This window comes from Anabrus simplex, chromosome 9 (genome assembly GCF_040414725.1).
Source record: "Anabrus simplex isolate iqAnaSimp1 chromosome 9, ASM4041472v1, whole genome shotgun sequence".
Taxonomy (NCBI): domain Eukaryota; kingdom Metazoa; phylum Arthropoda; class Insecta; order Orthoptera; family Tettigoniidae; genus Anabrus; species Anabrus simplex.
In genome coordinates, this window is record NC_090273.1 from 81,010,958 (window position 1) to 81,031,549 (window position 20,592).

Consider the following 20,592-nt stretch of genomic DNA (forward strand, 5'->3'; position numbering starts at 1 on the left):
GGCGTGCACGTCTATGCTGTGGAGTCAATGGTAGTCTTCTGAGCGGACGCCGGGAGTGCAGGCCTCCTTCAACCAATCGACGGGAAATTGTTCTGGTCGATATTGGAACAGCCAGGGTGTCTTGCACATGCTGAAGAATGGCGGTTGACGTGGCGTGCGGGGCTGCCACCGCTTGGCGGCGGATGCGCCGATCCTCGCGTGCTGACGTCACTCGGGCTGCGCCTGGACCCCTCGCACGTGCCACATGTCCCTGCGCCAACCATCTTCGCCACAGGCGCTGCACCGTGGACACATCCCTATGGGTATCGGCTGCGATTTGACGAAGCGACCAACCTGCCCTTCTCAGCCCGATCACCATACCCCTCGTAAAGTCGTCTGTCTGCTGGAAATGCCTCCGTTGACGGCGGCCTGGCATTCTTAGCTATACACGTGTCCTGTGGCACACGACAACACGTTCTACAATGACTGTCGGCTGAGAAATCACGGTACGAAGTGGGCCATTCGCCAACGCCGTGTCCCATTTATCGTTCGCTACGTGCGCAGCACAGCGGCGCATTTCACATCATGAGCATACCTCAGTGACGTCAGTCTACCCTGCAATTGGCATAAAGTTCTGACCACTCCTTCTTGGTGTTGCATTTGCTCTGTCAGTCAGTGTACTTACAAAGGCAGATTATCATAAGGAGTTGTAACTCATTGTAATTTCCGCCGCTACTTTTCCGATATTTCGTACGGATATCCGTTTAAACTGTCGCGAAGGTGATAGTTTGTTGCACTGAATAACACGATAAGCCTGTAAACATCGATTTAAAGATAAGTTAAAGAGAATTCACGGTAATTTCACTGGATAATTACGGTACTTAACCGTTTTTTTGGATTGTTGACGATTGTTGCTACATGCACATGACAGTTGTATAAATAAATACAAAGTCAGCTGATTCATTATTCCCATAATTTGTAGTCTTAGTTCCCTGCATACCTTGTACTTTCCACCTGCGTTTATGGTAAAAGTTCAGCCTTACTCACGCACGTTTATAACATAGTAATCATGGCTGACGGTGGACGAATGGACACTGCCATTGGTTGAAGGCTAGTCCAATAAAATGTCGTTCCCATAATTCAATACAGGCAGAAATTATGACCAACTTACGCGATGAAAAGACCTAAGAGTGAGGCAATGTAAAAGAATAACCATATGAAACAAATAAGATTAACAATATCTGGCTATCTTGAAGTATGGCAGTGACATTTCATAGGGCAAATCTTCAGGCGATGGCACAGTCCATTCGTACCACCGCCAGCCACGATTATATAAGAACATGTTGAAATAGTTCAGACGTTTCGATGCAGTAATTACGATTCTAAACACTACAAACCATACAAAGAAAGTATTTTTTCTAGCACTGACATACCAAACACATTCCCGACCCCCTTGTACTCGGCGACATGAAAAAACAACACGATTGAACTTCTCATTCACTAATAATTAAACGTGTAACATTAATAACGCATCCATCGTACGATGCCATGTCAATAAAATTAGATATGTTTTCTGTATCAACAATGGACAGATGCACTGCTGCCTAGATGTGGAGGCGCTATGTACGAAGAAAGACGTAGTAGGCTTTGCTGCTATCAATCGTATCATTTCCTGACCAGTAACCCACATAGAATGGCGTGGTGTAGTAATGTGAAAAGAAAGCTGATTGTGGTCCAGGGCTAAGTACCGTAACATGTGAAAAGAAACGTAATTGTCGTCCAGGGCTAAGTATTCTAACATGTGAAAAGAAAGGTAATTGTGGTCCAGGGCTAAGTACCGTAACATGTCAAAACAAAGGTAATTGTGGTCCAGGGCTCAGTACCATAACCAATCCTGACCAATGGTCTTATCCATGCCCCACCTAACTGGGGCTTACCCCCCCCCCCCCCTCCCCCAGACCCCTTTGCTAACAGATGGGCTAGTTCCTAAGTACAGTGGTTGGCAGCTTTGTGCTTCGTTAACGGCGAGTCGTCTGCGAGAAATAAACATAGGACAGTCATACCGCGCGTAGATATTGCCGATGCAAGCGGTAACAATAGTACTAATGCTGCGTGAGATGGACTGAACTTTTAATGATTATGTTAACCCAATGAACGGCCCTGGTAATGTTAATATAATGTTGACATATGGCATAACAGCACTTCACACAATGATAGTAACCTTAGTAATGAAACGTTCAGACACTGAAGATATAATAGGTTTTTACCCATTAAAGAACATGAGTGCAAAAACTCTATTGACTAAACATTGATGTTTAACCACATGGACGAGCTTCAGTTCGGCGCAGTCTGCTTGATAACAGATAGCCACAGCATGAATAGGAAGGTGTTGGTAGTGTAAAACCCCACGTTACAAACACAGCTAATCTCTCTGTCACTATTTCTTTTATGTAACAGTATACAGATTGCTCCATCTGTCACACTCATAATTTTTGTTATACTCCAAGATCCAGCCAAACATTTCCGCAGGCAAAGCACAGCTTATTGTAAAATACACTTGCATCTAAATAACTAGACACTTTGAAGCATATAGAAACTGACGGAATAACACAATATCAATTATATTCTATGTAAGTTAATATTTTTCGAGGAACACGAATAGTTTGGAAGGAGAGAATAGGTTTCCCTAACCTCAGACTTATTCTCAAAATGATGTATGCGCGCTACGGTTTTGCCATTGACTTCAAAATATTCACGATGTATATTCCTAATCGATTTCTCTTCTAATGTTCTATTCCGTAGGAAACTTAAGAATAGTTGAATGAGAGGCATTGCCATAGTTAGACTAAAAACTGGTCCACCTACTGCACTCATATTCTTTAATGGGTAAAAACACGATCAAAACAAGCGCATTCTCACATTACTGCGTATAATTACAGATCCTATGTATCCACTGACTCATATAAATACACTCGCACAATTATATTCTACAAAGAAACTAACATTTATCGTCAACTTTCATAAAATTACACCGACTACATTCGATAACAACAAACCAAAACAAACCCACATTTCCAACAATTCCGGCTACTCGACTCGCCATCTTTGAACGATCGAGAGTAGCATTAAGGTCTGAGAATTGGAGTCGGCTTTGCTATTATTAATTCTAATATATTTCTAATTCCGCCCTTCGAATGTTTCAACCCACAAGCAGAGAACTTTCGAAATTACCGGCAACGTTTTGAAAACTATCTACAATTGAAAAATGTGTTCACAACAAGAAATACGCCGCTCAGATGCTACTTAATTCGATTGGATCTACGAGTTATAACACATTATCTGCATTAGTGGCACCAAAAACACCTAGTGATTTCGATTATGACAATTTAATTCAAACCTTAGAAAAACATCTTTGTCCTAAGAAGAATGTTCTTGTAGCCCAGCATAGGTTTTTATCCACTTACCAGTTTGAAAATCAACCTATTGCTGACAATGTTGCTATATTAAGGCGTGTTACAATTGACTGCGACTTCAATTCTACATGCGAATGTAAGGTAAGCATTGCAGATGTATTTCTAAGAGCACAATTCATTAGGGGAATTTATGACAGTTCAATTCGTGAACAATTATTCCAGGCAAATGTTCAAGAATTTAACGAAATTGTAACAAAATCTATCGCTCTTGAAGCATGTAAGTTAGACAGCAAGGAACTATCACAATCAGCTGTATACAAGGATACTTATAATGATTCTGTTCAAAAAATCAATCACAAATCAAGGCAGGACGTATCTCACGATGATCAAAGCCAAGCAACACCGGTAAACAAGGCCAGATCAAAAACTGACTACAAGGAATTGGGAATTCAAAATATGTGTTTACGTTGTGGTAGAGACAATCATCTAGCGAAGGACTGTAGGACTGATTTTAACAATCTGAAATGCAGTTCATGTGGAAAACTCGGCCATATTACGAAAGTGTGCATACGTACTTTGTTAGCAACGAGAAGGAATTCCAAAATCGACTCTCATTTTCTTCGATAACTAGACACTTTGATAGTAACCTAACATTCGGTGTTAGCCATATAATAAACATTTTTCAATATCACGACTATCCACATGCGAAGAAATTTTATGCTACAGTTCTTATAGAAGGAATACCCCAGAATTTTGAAGTAGATTCTGGGGCGGGTTTTACCTTGCTATCACGTTCTAGTTTCAAAGCGCTTGGCTTACGTGTACAACTCCAGAAATCAATGTTGCATTTCGTTCTTATACTAAGAATGTGTTTTTACCTGATGGCAAGGTTAACGTTACTGTTTCTTATCAGAATAAAACTTCATCTGAAGAGTTATATGTAGTACCGGACGACTTCGAACCGCTTCTAGGGCGTGTCTGGATCCGTCACCTTGGTATTAATCTTCAAGAAATTGACCGTAAAGCGGAATCAAATACTAGTCATATCGATATACAGTCAGTCGGTAGTATTGCTGACATAATCAAGAGATTTCCAGAAATTTTCGAAGAAAAGATAGGGTGTGTGCCAAATTTTAAAGTGTCTCTTCAGCTCCATAAGGATGCCAAGCCAGTCTTTCATAAAGAACGTGATGTTCCATATGTCTTACGGGAGAAAGTAGAAAAAGAATTAGACGATTTAGAGACAGGTGGGATAATCTCAAAAATCAATTACAGTGACTGGGGTTCGCCACTACTAGTGATTCCAAAGTCCGATGGCGGAGTTCGACTTTGCGTTGATTACAAGATAGGCGTCAATGACAAATTAGTAGCAGCAAACTACCCAATTCGGAAAGTGGATGACATCCTAAATAGCTTGAGAAACTCGAAGTACTTTTGCCGCCTGGACATATATAAAGGATATCTTCATCTCCGGGTTGATGAAGAGAGCAACAAGATCCAAACCATATCAACACATCGAGGTACATATCGCATGCATCGTCTTTCCTTTGGTATAAAAAGCAGCTCCGTCCGAATTTAATAGAATAATAGATCAACTTTTATCTGGACTATCAAAAACTCATTCCTATTTTGATGACATTATTATTCATGGTTTTACAAAAACAGAATGTCAACAAAACCTGTTTGCCTGCCTTCAAAGGCTCAAAGAGTTCGACTTACATCTAAATCAAAGGAAGTGTGCTTTCTTTGAAACCAGCATCGAATATCTGGGCCATGTTATTAAATATAATAAAATCATGAAGTCACCAGCAAAAGTTAAAGCAATACTTGAAATGCCTCGTCCGGTCAATACAGACGATATTCGAAGATTTCTTGGAATGATAACATATTATTCAAGATTCATTCCAAATACTTCAACTATGACCTACCCCTTGAGGCAGCTTCTCCGCAAGAATAAGAAGTTTCATTGGACTAGTTCTTGTGAATCAGCATTTGCCAGACTAAAGGACGAGATTGCAAGTGATCGAGTGCTGACACCTTATAATGCAGATCTACCACTGGTTCTAGCTTGTGACGCCAGTCCAACAGGTATTGCTGGAATCCTGTCACACAATGTTGATGATGTTCAAAAGCCTATCGCATTTGCTTCAAGGTCCTTGTCTTCAGCTGAACGTAACTACAGCCAGTGGATCGTGAGGCTCTAGCAATTATGTTCGCTGTCAACTATTTTTATATGTATCTATTTGGACACAAGTTTAAGTTGATAACAGACAATAGCCCACTTACCAGAATCTTCCATCAGAAATCCAGATTACCAGCTATGACTTCTGCTAGATTGTTAAGATATGCATCGTTTCTTTCGGGATTTGACTATGAAGTTGAGTATAAACAAGGTTCAGAACATACCAACGCTGACTGCTTGTCAAGAGCAGCGATCATTCAATCACACATTTCAAAAGATATAGTGTTCAATGAAGAAGTTCATAAACTCTGTTATTCAACTATCGCTGAAATAGCAACGACGGAATTAAATCCTGACAGCATTCGAATTTCAACAGAAAACGATGAATTGTTATCAAAAATCAAAACAGAGGTCATGTCATCTGAATCCATAGACAATGAATTCACAGTAGATGATGGAATCTTATTCAAGGGTCAAAGAGTCGTCATTCCGTCAAAACTCCAGCCATTAGTCCTGAAGGAATTACATAGCACACACATAGGGATTACAAAAATGAAACAATTAGCAAGGCGTTATTGCTACTGGAAGAATATCGATAAGGATATTGAGAAAATGGTAAAATCTTGTCAGGCCTGCGCTGACATTCGATCCTCTCCAGCGAAAGCACCGATTCACCATTGGGACGTCCCTACAGACAACTGGAGCCGCGTCCACATGGATTATGCAGGTCCATTTCAAGGTTTCTACTTCCTTCTAATTGTTGATGCAAAATCCAGGTGGGCAGGAATCAAAGTAATTCGAGAAGCTCCGACATCTGCAAAGACAATTGAGCTATTAAGAGAAAGATTTTCATTTCATGGATTCCCAATAACGATAGTCTCTGATAACGCCACAATATTTGTAAGTGACCTATTCAAATCGTTCTGTAGGGAACACGGTATATTCCAAAAATTCACAGCTCCTGGACATCCCGCAACTAATGAAATGGCTGAACGAAACATCCAGACGCTAAAACGTCGACTAAAAGCTATGTCGAATGAGCCCTTGTCTATATCCAGAAAAGTGCAAGAGATCCTTCTGAAATATCGTGCCACCCCTCTAGATTGTGGAAAATCACTAGCTGAACTGTACCTGACCAGACCATTACGGATCAAACTACCGGTATACGTTATTCGGCCAATCAAACAGGAAGGAAATCAAGAGGAGACTCATGGACATCGCAATCTAAGCATGGGAGACAGAGTCCAAGTGAAATTCTATGAAGGAAATAAAATGTCATGGAAGTATGGAGTAGTCATTGAAAAGTTCGGTCATTTACATTACCAGATTCAGCTAGACGATGGTTATAGCGTCAAGAGACATATTGACCAAATACTTAGGACGGACCTCCACCCCCAAACCTAACCTGCCGACCAGATAGGACACGCCGGCCGCCGCAGTACCTTAAGGACTAGGTTACTTAAATGATCACCAAATTCTCTTCTTCAAAATAAGCGTGGGAGACTGTTACATCCCAGTAGAATGCGCGCATGTCGACCACAGTATTTATATAGAAACTGTGTTATTCTTTGTTGAGGTTGTTTTATGTCAGTGTATCATGAGACACTTTTCAATACAATATTTGTGTAAGCGAGGTGTTCGTGTTTAATTATAAAAGTAATTCGTGTATGGTCATAACACCCTGTCAACCACCATCTACATGCTGGAAGCGATTACGCCATTGGGGGTCCATAATTAGATAGCTCTGCCATCTGTTGGTAATATTATTAAGTATTATGAAAACTGCCTTATTTCTGCTATCTGCTACAGTTTTCCCAGCAATTCTCAGATCGAATTTCATGATGTTTCTTTCTTTATAGTTTTGATACCGGAGTCCTGGTCCGGGCCAGACACAGACAACGCATGGAAGAATGGCTGTGAAAGAAGACAACGTAATTAGACTATATCTTCTTGGGAGGATCAGTTTTATTGGCCGAGTTCACTACTTGGCTAGTGCTGCCACCTAGAAAAATCTCGCACGCCAAACAATTTATATTATGAAGCCTCTCAGGAAAATACCAACACAGTGAACACATACGAGCCAAAATTCAATTACCTTTTTACTGGAGGGAGAGTCAAGTGCAAAACCGCTGAAAGGATTTGAACAGCTGTGACAAAAGGTTGAGGTTGTAAGTGATGGAGGAGGTGGGGGGGACGTAAGGGCTGAGGGGAGATCAACATAGGACGTGAAGTTCTAATGCTGATGAAAAGGGGAGATATCTTTGAATAGCTTGGGGTTTCGTCAAAACGAGAATATACATTTTACCCTGAGCAAATAGAAATCACATATTGGTTCCACTAGTAGGGAAAGATATCTTCCTAATAGGAAATCTTGTTTCTGTCAGGATTTTCGATCACTCTATCAAAAGCAAGAAAGCTTGTAGTTTTTATGTGACAGCTGATATCATGATCATACCGGTATTATAGTTTTACGTGGAATCCGAACCACAAGGACTTTATTTCAATAGCATTTAAAAATCTGACGTACATTGGTCGGGATTCGAACAGCAGCTGCCTTGGTAAGAAACCAGTAAAATACCACTCGGTTGTCACGTACCCTCTCTCTTAAAAAATAAACCCTACAGTCGCATGTCAGTATTTTAGGCTTACCGACCGCGTCGGCTGCGCAGTTCGGGCGATATTGCTGTTTTAGTTTGCGTTCGGGAGATGGCGGGTTTGAAACCATTACCGGCAGCCCTGAAGATGGCTACTCCGTTGTTTCCCATTTTCACACCTATAATAAAAGACGGGGTCCTGGGTACATCGTGAACACTACAGAACGAAGTCTGGTCACGTAATGCCTAGAGACGACAAGTATAAGGAACACTGACTGCAGGTTGGCATCAGTTGTTTACTTCGCTGATGTATACATTCGGGTTCGTATGCAAAAGGTAAGACATGGCGTGAAGGGAGCTCTGTTCATTCAAAGTTTAATGTACGCTGATATACAGCGCAACAAAATTAGTGATATTTTAAGTACACCAGTCATTTTATTTCAAAATGTATTACTATTTTCTGCACAGACGGGAATTCGTGATGTCACTTTCGTACGTGTGTGTTATACTCTATTTGTTAGAGTCACCTAATTACACCGAACAATTCAAGCATAGCGGTGCTAGCGAGCTCGATAGCTGAAGTCGCTTAAGTGCGGCCAGTATCCAGTTATCGGGAGATAGTGGGTTCGAGCCCCACTGTCGGCAGCCCTGAAGATGGTTTTCCGTGGTTGCCCCATTTTCACACCAGGCAAATCCTGGGGCTGTACCTTAATTAAGGCCACGGCCGTTTCCTTCCAATTCCTAGGCCTTTCTTATCCCGTCGTCGCCATAAAACTTATCTGTGTCGTTGCGACGTAAAGCAAATAGCATAACGGTGCTCTACACAAGTCCCTTTAACACCCTGAGTAATCTGTTCGGAGTCCAAACTTCCATCCCGAAGTGATCATCAATGTGTGTTTGTTGTACAATCCCGTCCTGGCTGTTCGGTGTCCGAACTTCCATCCTAAGTGCGGCCAGTATCCAGTAATCGGGAGATAGTGGGTTCGAGCCCCACTGTCGGCAGCCCTGAAGATGGTTTTCCGTGGTTTCCCATTTTCACACCAGGCAAATGCTGGGGCTGTACCTTAATTAAGGCCACGGCCGCTTCCTTCCAATTCCTAGGCCTTTCCTATCCCATCGTCGCCGTAAGACTTAACTGTGTCGGTGCGACGTAAAGCTATAAAATTAAAAAAAATAAAAAAAAAGAAACTTCCATCCTGGCATCAGAGTTCGTAATTGGAGGGAAGAGGGAAGACGGCCCCTAATGCTAAAAGTTATACGGTAGTCATAACTCCGTATTTCTACAACAGCTCAATTGATACTGATAATAATAATAAGAAGAAGAAGAAGAAGAAGAAGAAGAAGAAGAATGGCAATGCTATTACATATAATTAATTTTTTTTTGAGTTGATACTCCCTGAACGACTGCAACCCCGCTTGGTGGCCATGATCATCTGACATCGTGGTTAGCCGGTTCGAGTCCCGTTGGTCAAAAACATTTTCAACATCACAATGTTGGCCGGCAGGGTAGGAGAAGTGGAGGTATAAAATATCTAATTACCAGATTGCGTGCCAAAAGCCTGGAATCAATCCCAAAACCTCTCCACGGTATTCATATGGAGTGAGGGCATTTGACACTGTTGATGGTGATTCGTCCGTCGGATGGAGACGTTAATGCCTTGAGCAGACCCCTTGGTGCTATTCGACAAGATTAGGCAGTTTGCCGGCTGATCAAAGATTTAAAAGAGTAGTTATTAATTATAAAAATTGAAAACATGCATTTAGTGTGGGATATAGTGGACGTAACTTGTTAAGTTTTTCAGTCTGTCGAAACACATGTAACACTTCGATCACTGTAACATACTGTGAATAAAACAAACAATTATAAGCAGAATGACACGTTTCGTTCAACACGAACATCCTCAGATTCTTTAAAATCATTAACTATGCGTATATACGGGTACGTATAATATTGTTTACGCTGCGTAACCTCGTCAATGATTGTGAATTGGTGATAAGAACAAGCGAAATAAATTATGGATGTACAAGTCTGTAACGGTGTTTATACTTCAGTAATTTTGAGAGTCTTTTGCACTTATCTTGAATTCAGTTTCACGTCCGTTACTTCTACCATAGCGTATAGTAGTGGCAACGATAGGAGGGAAGGGGGGGAGGCACTTTTTAGCCACCTGAAACAAGGAATTATTTGTAAAAATACAATTTGTACAAGCCCTGTTGTCTTGACAGTTAATTCGTTCCTTTCTTCTTCTTCTTCCGCTTTTCCCCCATCGGTGGGGTCGTGGGCACGAACTGTGCCACACAAGTGGATTTGGCCCTGTTTTATGGTCGGATGCCCTTCCTGACGCCAACGCTATATGGAGGGATGTAATCACTATTGCGTGTTTCTGTGGTGGTTGGTAGTGTAGTGTCTTGTCTGAAGATGAAGACGAATGTGTTGCGACAAACACAAACAGCCAGTCCCTGAGCCAGAAGAATTAATCAGACGCGATTAAAATCCCCGACCCCGCCGGGAATCGAACTCGGGACCCTCTGAACCTCAACGCTGACCATTCAGCCAATGAGTCGGACCTAATTCGTTCCTTTATTTTCTTTAATTATTGACAAACCCGGGTACTTTTTCTGGGCTGTAAATTACTTCCCCCTCCTACCACCACCACCACCTCTAATTCCCAATCGCCACTACTGGCGTATAGAAGGGGAAGTGTGCGCTCATCTCCTTTCATCCGACTGAAGAGAGTGGTGGTTCTTCCATCAGGACGGTAAATGGATTAAGAAAAAAGAAAGAAAGAAAGAAAGAAAGAAAGAAAGAAAGAAAGAAAGAAAGAAAGAAAGAAAGAAAGAAAGAAAGACAGACAGAGTAATAAGCGGGAATGCCGGAATTTAACCTTGACAAGGACTTCTTTAACAAGTCATTTTAAATCGAATGGCATGAGTCTCGCAGTAAAGGATTCTTTCCAACCACCTGCGACGAGATGCGATCCCACAACCTTGAGTATATGAGCCAAAAACCTAACCAGCCGAGTATGAGTTCCTCGCGGAGTTAATGTAGATGCAGTAAACGTGAGATTTATTCTTAGTACAGAAGAAAAGCCGCTTACGTCATATTTGTGTAGTACAGCTGATGTGCAACTGATGTCTTAAGATGTGATCAACTGGAACATCTCTTAGTGGTGACATAACGACTCTGTAAGTAGGTCTGGGCTTGCACAGCTATTTTTATCGCATGTCTACAAATCACTGGGCTCGCTCAATTTGCCAAGCTAATATCCTTCTGACAGACAATGCCGGTACGAGGAATGATCGACGGCAGCTCATCAGGTGAGCATTGCATACAAGTAAATAGCCTCTATCTTTCAGAGTCAATTTACTAATGAAACAGTTGCGTTCAAGAACGCAGATCGACGACAACGTTGTGGTGAATCAGACCAGTGACCGAGAATCGTAGAGCATACCAAGAGTTTAAAAGGCATTCCTGTGGTGATAGTTTTGTTATAATAATAATAATAATAATAATAATAATAATAATAATAATAATAATAATAACAATAATAATAATAATAATAATAATAATGGCATGTGGGCTCCGAAAGGGCCTGGGGCAGGTCTATCGAATCGAGTTGATGCCTTATAGGCGATCTGCGCGTCTATAAGGGTGGGGTCCTACCTATGGTGATTTCTAATGATGAAGACGACACACACACACACACACACACACACACACACACACAGAGAGAGAGAGAGAGAGAGAGAGAGAGACCCCGAACCATCGGAATTAACCACCGAAGGTTAAAATCTCCGGGACCCTCTAGAGTCTAGACCAAAGGCCAGCACGCTAACCATGGAGCCGTCCCGAGGTTGTGCAGCTCTTTTCAGGCACACCCCTAGTGAGAGTGAGCTGCATGCATGCACCTATTTAACCAGCCCTCCTACCATTTTTAAATTTCTGGCAGTACCGGGAACCGAATCGAACCCGGCGCCCCGCGGACGTCAGCTAATAGAGCTAACCGTTACACTATGGAGGCGGAAATAGTTTTGTTAATCTTGTAAGTTGTTTCATTTTAGAAGCTGGAGACATTATGCTCAAGATACCATTCATACAGTTACGTTGTATTTTACTAATTTGTTCCAACTGTCGCTATCCATTACTTTCCTTAAGACCGGTCACCCCACGCAGCCACACGCGGATATGCAGTCCATCAGAAGTTAGGCCCTGAGTTGGTTCACAGGAAAATCTGAATGCTTCTCGAATACAAGTAAAGGAGGCCCGGCGTCCCATGCCTTCGCCCAAAAACCGCCTCTGCAGCTATCCCCAAGGATGTGAAAATAGCTGTAGGCTGGGCTGTAGTGAGGTTGTTGGAGAGTTTCCCATCCAAATCGCTGAGGCATACTCCTAACACAATTGGCAGCGTGAGGGCGGGCATTGTCATGTAGACGGATAGCATGATCCGGGCGTTTTGACTTTATGGCGTACTTCAATTTATGCAACGTGTCTTCATAGCGCTGTGCATTGGTTTCGGCCCCATGCTGGAGTTAACGAAAGACATTCATGGATATCGATTTGCATCAACGACGTCTGTGACTGGGTATAGATGGTGTTCCGTTGAGAGACCACCAGCTTTTTCAATAATAGGACTGACTATCTTATCAGCCAGTGGAATAAAAATGTCTTTACAGTTCTGGTGATTACTTTTGAAGTATGAAATGTCCTGGTATACTTTTAGGCAATCAGAAACCCACTAACTCCAGTAAACCAAATTTCACATGAGGGACAAACAACTAGTTTATGGCCATGTTTCCCATTAAATCATCTTGTTTTCTTAAATTGCAGGACTACCTTAATATAAAGAAACTATGAATATCAAAATAACGATAGTTGGATAGGATTTTATTTTTAAAAATACTATACGTACCTGCAATTAAGTGATTTTTGATTTTCGCAGTGTCTTAAACTGCAAACATCAGGACACCCTCTCTGACCGTCTACTTCACTGTACATATACGTTATTGTTTACTGTCTGATATTCGATGTACATCAAAGTTATCCACGAACAGCGGCCTGAGGTAGAATTTATAACACACGCTTGTGATTGGAACAGGGAGATTTCGCTGGAAGTCCAAACTTGGATAGTTTTTATGTCATTCTCATCTTCCGTTGGCATGCGATAGTGCTGCCAACTAGCGGTAGAATATTTATAGAAAGGAGAAACTCGCTAACTCCATCGGATAAATTGGTTTCTCGAAATAAAAAGCAGCTTGTAACTGACTAGTTAGTTTCGAATTTGGGTGTTTTATGCTATAGATGGATAGTGGGCTACGCCTGTACTACTTTTCCATCATAACACGGAAAACGAGAACAAGTGGAATTAGAGGGTTTTTGATTTCCATGATTCAATTACTGTAATGTACTTTCTAACGGTACGGCTATATACAGAAGCCGTCAAAGGCACTGTAAGATAGATACAGAATTTCTTAACATTATTTTGAAAAGTTTGATACATAGATGTATAGCCGCTCGAAATAGAATGAGCGCAGCGTATTGTACGTCCCTCGCATTTAATATTTTAATATTTAAGACTTTAAATATTTAAAAAATATACTTCACCTGCCATGTATATACGAACCCTGTGGATACCCGCAAAAAACATCATCTGCAAGTTCAATTGTTCCTGAGAAAATTGTACCTGCGAGGAACGTATACGACACCATGAGCTCATTTTCTTCCTGAGAAACTATACATAATGGACACATTAACCACTCACCTGTCGGAGTCCGGGCACATCTCCTACGGCAGTACCATCGGAGCGAATCCAGATAATTTCAGGGATAGGGCTTCCTCGTGCTCCACATTCTACTTCAGCACCAGTCGTATTAGAAAAATCTACTCTATTAGGGGGTTCTCGAATAAATATTGGTCCCATCCGGTCATCATCTCCACTAGCTGAAACAGAGAGAGAAAACAGGGTCCATTAAAGTCTGATAGATCATTAGATAACAATTAGTGTAGGAATCAGTTATCTGGATTAAAATACATTGCTGACAAGCTTTCATTATTCCCATTGCTTGAGCACTATAATAGGATTACAGGATTCTACAGCTTTTCCCACACCTGTAGGGTCGCGAGTGCGAACTGTGTAGCACTTATGAATTTGACCTTGTTTTACGAGCGCATGCCCTTCCTGACGTCAAGCCTATGTGAAGGAATGTAGTAGTCACTATTGTTTGTTGCTGTGATAGTTGGTAGTGTAGTATGTTGTCTGAATATGAAGAGGACAGACACAAGCAGCCAGTCCTCGACAGACGAGATTAAAATCCCCAACCCAGCCGAAAATCGGACCGGGGACCCTCTGAATCGAAGGCCTTCACGTTGATCATACAGCCAAGGAGTCTGTATATAATAGGACTATGTAATAATCATTTTTGTAAAATCAGCTCTGGGAGACTTCACGACAATATATCGCGTGATAATATAGTATGGGAAAGTCCGGCGCGTCCAAGTGGCATATTTGGTCCAATTGTGAAATAACATGATCCGACCTCCTATACATATATAACTGTGAAATAAGGCGGGGTAACTGCATCTCACCCAATGATGGAATAAAGTGGTCTCTGATTCTAGATTCATTTTCACTTAATCACGTAAGACAATAAGAAGTGGAGAGAAAAGTGGGCTGAACTGTATATGAATGTGATATTCCAAACGCCGATTTCACTCCGGAAAGGTGTCTTCATCGTAATTCTGGAAAAACACACACAGGTAACAACCATTTCACCTGGTGCTACTTTTCTCGTTCAAACTCTGGATTTATATTTTGTTCCACAACGGAAGAAGTTCGCCAAACGTTTTCATGAGAGTTTTACTCGACAACATTGATAATGATCTCCGGAACCGTAACGCTGTCATCAAGCGCCATACGCTTATTCATCAGTTCAGTGCTATCATATTCAATAAACATGATTAAGCTTGACTTGAAAAACGCTATATTTCCAGTTGAATGTGATGCATCTGACATTCCTGACAATGCTATCCGAGGCACTGAAAATTCGGGTTACTCGGACACGTTCGAGTTGGGCCCATGGCCCAAACATTCCGCTGCGGATTACCATCGATCCTCGAAAGGTCGAGGTCTAGTTGCGTCCCTGTTCAATAGGATGGGTTTCTCCATTTTTTAATGTCGTCCACTCGTTTTTATTTGAATGTCCTTCTTCATATATATTTTTTTACAAGTTGCTTTACGTCCCACCGACACAGATAGGTCTTATAGCGACGACGGGACAGGAAAGGGTTAGAAGTGGAAAGGAAGCGGCCGTGGCCTTAATTAAGGTACAATCCCAGCATATGCCTTGTGTGAAAATGGGGAAACCACGGAAAACCATCTTCAGGGCTGCCGACAGTGGGGTTCGAACCCACTATCTCCCAAATACTGGATACTGGCCGCATTGCGGCTATCGAGTTCGGTCCTTCTTAATACTAACAAGTATCAAAATTATATTTTAATACCAATTAAAGACAGTTATTGAAATTATTACATCCCATTTAATGATTACCATAACAACATCTTAATTGAAACGTCTTTTTTACAAACACGAAAGAAGGCTTTAAAAATTAATTTACCGAGCTCGATAGCTGCAGTCGCTTAATTGCGGCCAGTATCCAGTAATCGGGAGATAGTGGGTTCGAGCCCCACTGTCGGCAGCCCTGAAGATGGTTTTCCGTGGGTTCCCATTTTCACACCAGGCAAATGCCGGGACTGTACCTTCATTAAGGCCACGCCCGCGTCCTTCCAATTCCTAGGCCTTTCCTATCCCATCGTCGCCGTAAGACATATCTGTGTCGGTGCGACGCAAAGCAAATAGCAAAAAAAAAAATAATAATAATTTATGATTAAATCATTACTTAATTACCAAACCTAACCTAACCTAGTTTTGAGTACGGATTCCACACCGCATTTAAAACTTATTTTAACTGATTTCCAAAAGTTGTGACTACTCGGGGCAGGTCCACGAGGGCAATTCGACCCTCACTCCGAGCTGACCATGGGAACACTCAACCGTCCTTTTTATGGACATCACTGACCGGGCGCCCAACTCAACATCCCCCAAGTTACTCAACTCCCAACTACACAAAAATATAATTCATTTAATGATGTTATTGTCGTTTATATTTGTGACAAACAGTTTTCTACAACAAGATCCACAAACATGTTTAAAGATAGCTAAAATTAGTAGAACGAACATTATTCACCATCGTATTTGATTGTCCTTGAGTGATTATCAGTCAGGCAGTGCATGAATGTTCCTTGTAAGTTTCAATAACCTACTCTACTTGGGACTGATAGAAAATAACATTGACTAACAGTGTTGCCAAGTTCTCCATCAAGGGAGTCTGGTTCACTCAAGTGGAAAGTGATCTGTAAGAAACGGGGTGCACGCGTAAAGACATCCAGCAGTGTGACTCGCTTAAGTAGAAACTTTAAACACACCAGGGTTTCCTAGAATATCAAATTATTATTATTATTATTATTATTATTATTATTATTATTATTATTATTATTATTATTATTATTATTATGCTGGTGGTTTATTTAATAATAATAATAATAATAATAATAATAATAATAATAATAATAATAATAATAATAATAATAATAATGTTATTTGCTTTACGTCCCACTAACTACTCTTTTACGGTTTTCGGAGACGCCGAGGTGCCGGAATTTAGTCCCGCAGGAGTTCTTTTACCGACACGAGGCTGACGTATTTGAGCACCTTCAAATACCACCGGACTGAACCAGGATCGAACCTGCCAAGTTGGGGTCAGAAGGCCAGCGCCTTAACCGTCTGAGCCACTCAGCCCGACTCGACGGTGGTTTATTTTACCTCGCACCAACACAGATAAGTCTTACGGCGACGATGGGGTATGAAAGGGCTAGGAGTGGAAAGGAAGCGGCCGTGGCCTTAATTAAGGCACAGCCCCAGCATTTGCCTGATGTGAGAATGGGAAACCATGGAGAACCATTTTCAGGGCTGCTGACAGTGGGGTTCAAACCCACTATCTCCCGAATGCAAGCTCACAGGTGCGCGACCCTAACCACACGGCCAATTCGCTCGGTACGAAGCTAAAAAATTGAGAATATGGGAATACTGGACACAAATTAAAGCCGAAGGAAGGGGACGAGTAAAATGACGCTCTCCATTAACGGGTCGAGACGAAATGAATGTTATCATCAGGATTGTTTCGAACAAGGGTGTATAGTAGTAGTAGTGATAGTGGTAGTAGTACATAAAATTTCACATTTATGAAATCTACAGCTCCCCTTCCGAGCCTCTTCTTGTCAGTATAAACAAGTGCACAGTCTCAAATATAAACTCATCTATTCGCAATATTATAAACAATACCGGTAACCACAATTAGAACAACGAACAGAGTACTTCCACAGCTAAATGTGAGAAAGGAAATCAGCGGAATCCCGTAACATGTCCGGAGATAGATGAAACACTGACTAGCCTTTCTTATGTTTGCTTTCTATCCGTCAGAATCGATTTTTAAGCGGCTAAGTTAGTGTGAAACACGATACTGTCCTCAGTCAGCGCCAACAGTGTGAAGGGAGAGGTGAGAAGTTGTTTTCTTCCCTCTACTATCATTATCATACAATCATTCATGCTCAAATGCATCCCTCCTCGTCAACATGCAGTTGTTCGGTATAAGGAACGTACAGTCGTGACAGAAAACATCAGCTCTTGCCAGGACCCAGAGTGGAACATCAGTGCGTGTATTAAAGTGATTTTATAGGTATGCGTACTTAACAACACTCGAAATATGAAGAAGGTTCAAAATATAATTCTAAAAGAAGAAACGTTGATCAATCAATCGCAAATTAAAAGTATTTAGCATAGTCGTGCAGGTGGCAGAATCCCTATCACTTTTACCTAGTCTTCTCTTCAGTGATTTAAAAGAAATACCTTACCAAATATTGCCCTTGGTAAATTATTTGAATGTCATGAACGAATATTTGCCCCAATTATCTTTTTAAATCCCAAATTTATCTTCATATTGTGATCTTTCCTTCTTTTAAAAACACCCCTCAAACGTACTCGTCTTCTTCATTTCGAAGGATTCATTCGGAATATGTGTCCATAGAAATCAATCCTCCTTTTCCTCATGGTATCCGAGAGTCTCTCCGACTTTACGTAGAGGGATTCTTTTCTATAAAAAACGTGTTTGTTATTTTGGAATTTGGGACCCATGATCTTCATCAATATGTTTCTCTCCTTGATTTCCAATTTCTCCATTTGCCCCTTCCTCCCCATTACTAGTGTCTCTGTTGCATAGAGTGCTTCCGGTTTAATTACTGTGTTATAATGTCTTATCTTGGTGTTTCAAGAGAGGGCTTTCTTATTGTATGTGTTTTTGGTTTGCTGGAAAGCTAGTTCCATTTTGTTCCTTCTCAATTCCATTGCTTCCCCTTCAAGGTTGTTCCATTCAATCCATTCCCCTAGGTACTTGAAACGCTTCACCACCTCTATTTTTTGAGCTCCTACATTAATTCTCTTAGAAGTGTCAAGTATTATCTGCGCACTTTTTATCGATAGATTTGTGTACGGGTTTTGAGGAGTAAGGAGGGAGCAATTCCGGTTCCAGTAGTACTGCCAACTGAATGGAAATGAAATCTGAATTGAATCGATAATATGATCGATCGATATGAATTTTGCTAAACCTTTGTTATCTTAAGCCAACAACTGTGTCACAAACACATTATATAACGTTATATAACATTTCTCGATGCGAATCTTATTCCTAGAGTGAATTCTATAGTTTGGCTTTGCTGTGTAAATAACAACAGTACTAGTACGTAAAGTGTACGCCAAATGTCGTGCAGCGATGCATAAGCGATTCATAGTTTGTGTTTCAAAGGTTGCCAGTATGAATCTCGAAGATTGCCGAGGTCGACCAATTCAGCACTAGGGTGTAAATCTATTCAGAAAAGGTGCGCAGACAATATATTCGTCACGATCTTCGTCTTTTCGAAAGAAATCTTAAGTCCTATCTTCCCCGCCTGCTGTTGTAATTCGTCGATTTGTTCCTTTGCTTCCTTCCACGTTTCTGCAAGCAGCGCCAAGACGTATTCGTCTACTGTTGTAAATAATAATGTAAGTTGCTTTATCCCTCTAAGTACTATGCGGGTTTTCGGAGACGCCGGGGTGCCGGAAGTTAATCCCGCTGAGTTCCTTTACGTGCCAGTAAATCTACCGGCACACAGGACTGACGTACTTGAGCACTTTCAAATACCATCGGACTGAGCTAGGTTTGAACGTCTACTAATGTCACTCTACACTGAGAGCTCGTAACATACCACTTAATCGTCGCTATAAGACCTACCTGTGTCGGTGCGGCGCAAAGCAAATAGTAAGAAAATAAACAATACCGCTTAGTCAAGGAGCTCGTCTGATTTCACACAAGTCTTCCCACTCCAAACTTAGGAACATTTTGGTAATACTATTCTGTTGTCGGAGATCACCCAGAAGAACCATGATGCTTTTCTTTGGATTTTTTCCCGTTCTCGAATCAAGTAATCCTGGGGAGAGTCCCATACATTGGAACATATTCTAATTGGAGTGTTACGAGAGACTTTAATGCCCTCTCCTTTACATCCTTACAACACCAGCCTACACTCAAGAGGTCTGTAGTGTTTATTTACCTCAATGAAGATATGTTCTTATATGAACACCCAGGTAATTAGAATAATATCCATGAGATACTTTCACCCATTCAACAAACGCAGTAATTTAAACTGAGAGGACTTTTGCTCTGGCGAAACATGCAACCTGACTTTTCACACTATCTACCATCATACTATCGCCTGCTGTCCATTTTCCAGTCACTCACAATCATGTATCTTATTTTTCTATACAGTGCAAAATCTGAAAAATCTTTATCTGTGATTCCAGTTCTTTATATTATTTACATATTTATAAGAAAACGAAGTTCCAATAACGCTGCCTTGAGGGACTCATCTCTTAATGATTACGGGATCAGATAATGCTTCACCAACTCTAATTCTCAGAGTTCTATTTTCTAGAAATGTAGCCAGCCAATCAGTCACTTTTTTGTCAAGTCCAAAACAACTAATCTCTACTGACCAATTCATTTTAATAACGTTACATAATTCATGCGCCAGTGAATACTTCGTAACCGACCAAGTTGGCTGCGCGGTTAGAGTCAGACAGCTATGGTCATGCATTCCGGAGACAGTTCGAACGCATCCCTGAATATAGTTTTCTGTGGTTTCCCATGTTCACACCAGGCAAATGCTAGAGCTATACTTTTATTTAAGCCAGGATCCCTTCCTTACTAGTTCTAGCCCTAGCCTTTCCCATTATCGCCAGGAGACCTGTATGTAGTGTCGGGATAATAATAATAATAATA

At 41.2% G+C, this 20,592-nt stretch overlaps 1 protein-coding gene across 1 annotated transcript in view; it reads right to left on the minus strand.

Moving 5' to 3' along the window:
- Positions 1-20,592, minus strand: part of Dscam1 (Down syndrome cell adhesion molecule 1) — a 915,831-nt gene that overhangs the window by 474,346 nt on the left and 420,893 nt on the right. Inside the window, exon 3 of the mRNA XM_068229242.1 lies at positions 13,928-14,106. Coding sequence (XP_068085343.1) covers positions 13,928-14,106 — 179 coding nt within the window. The remainder of the gene's footprint in view (positions 1-13,927; positions 14,107-20,592) is intronic.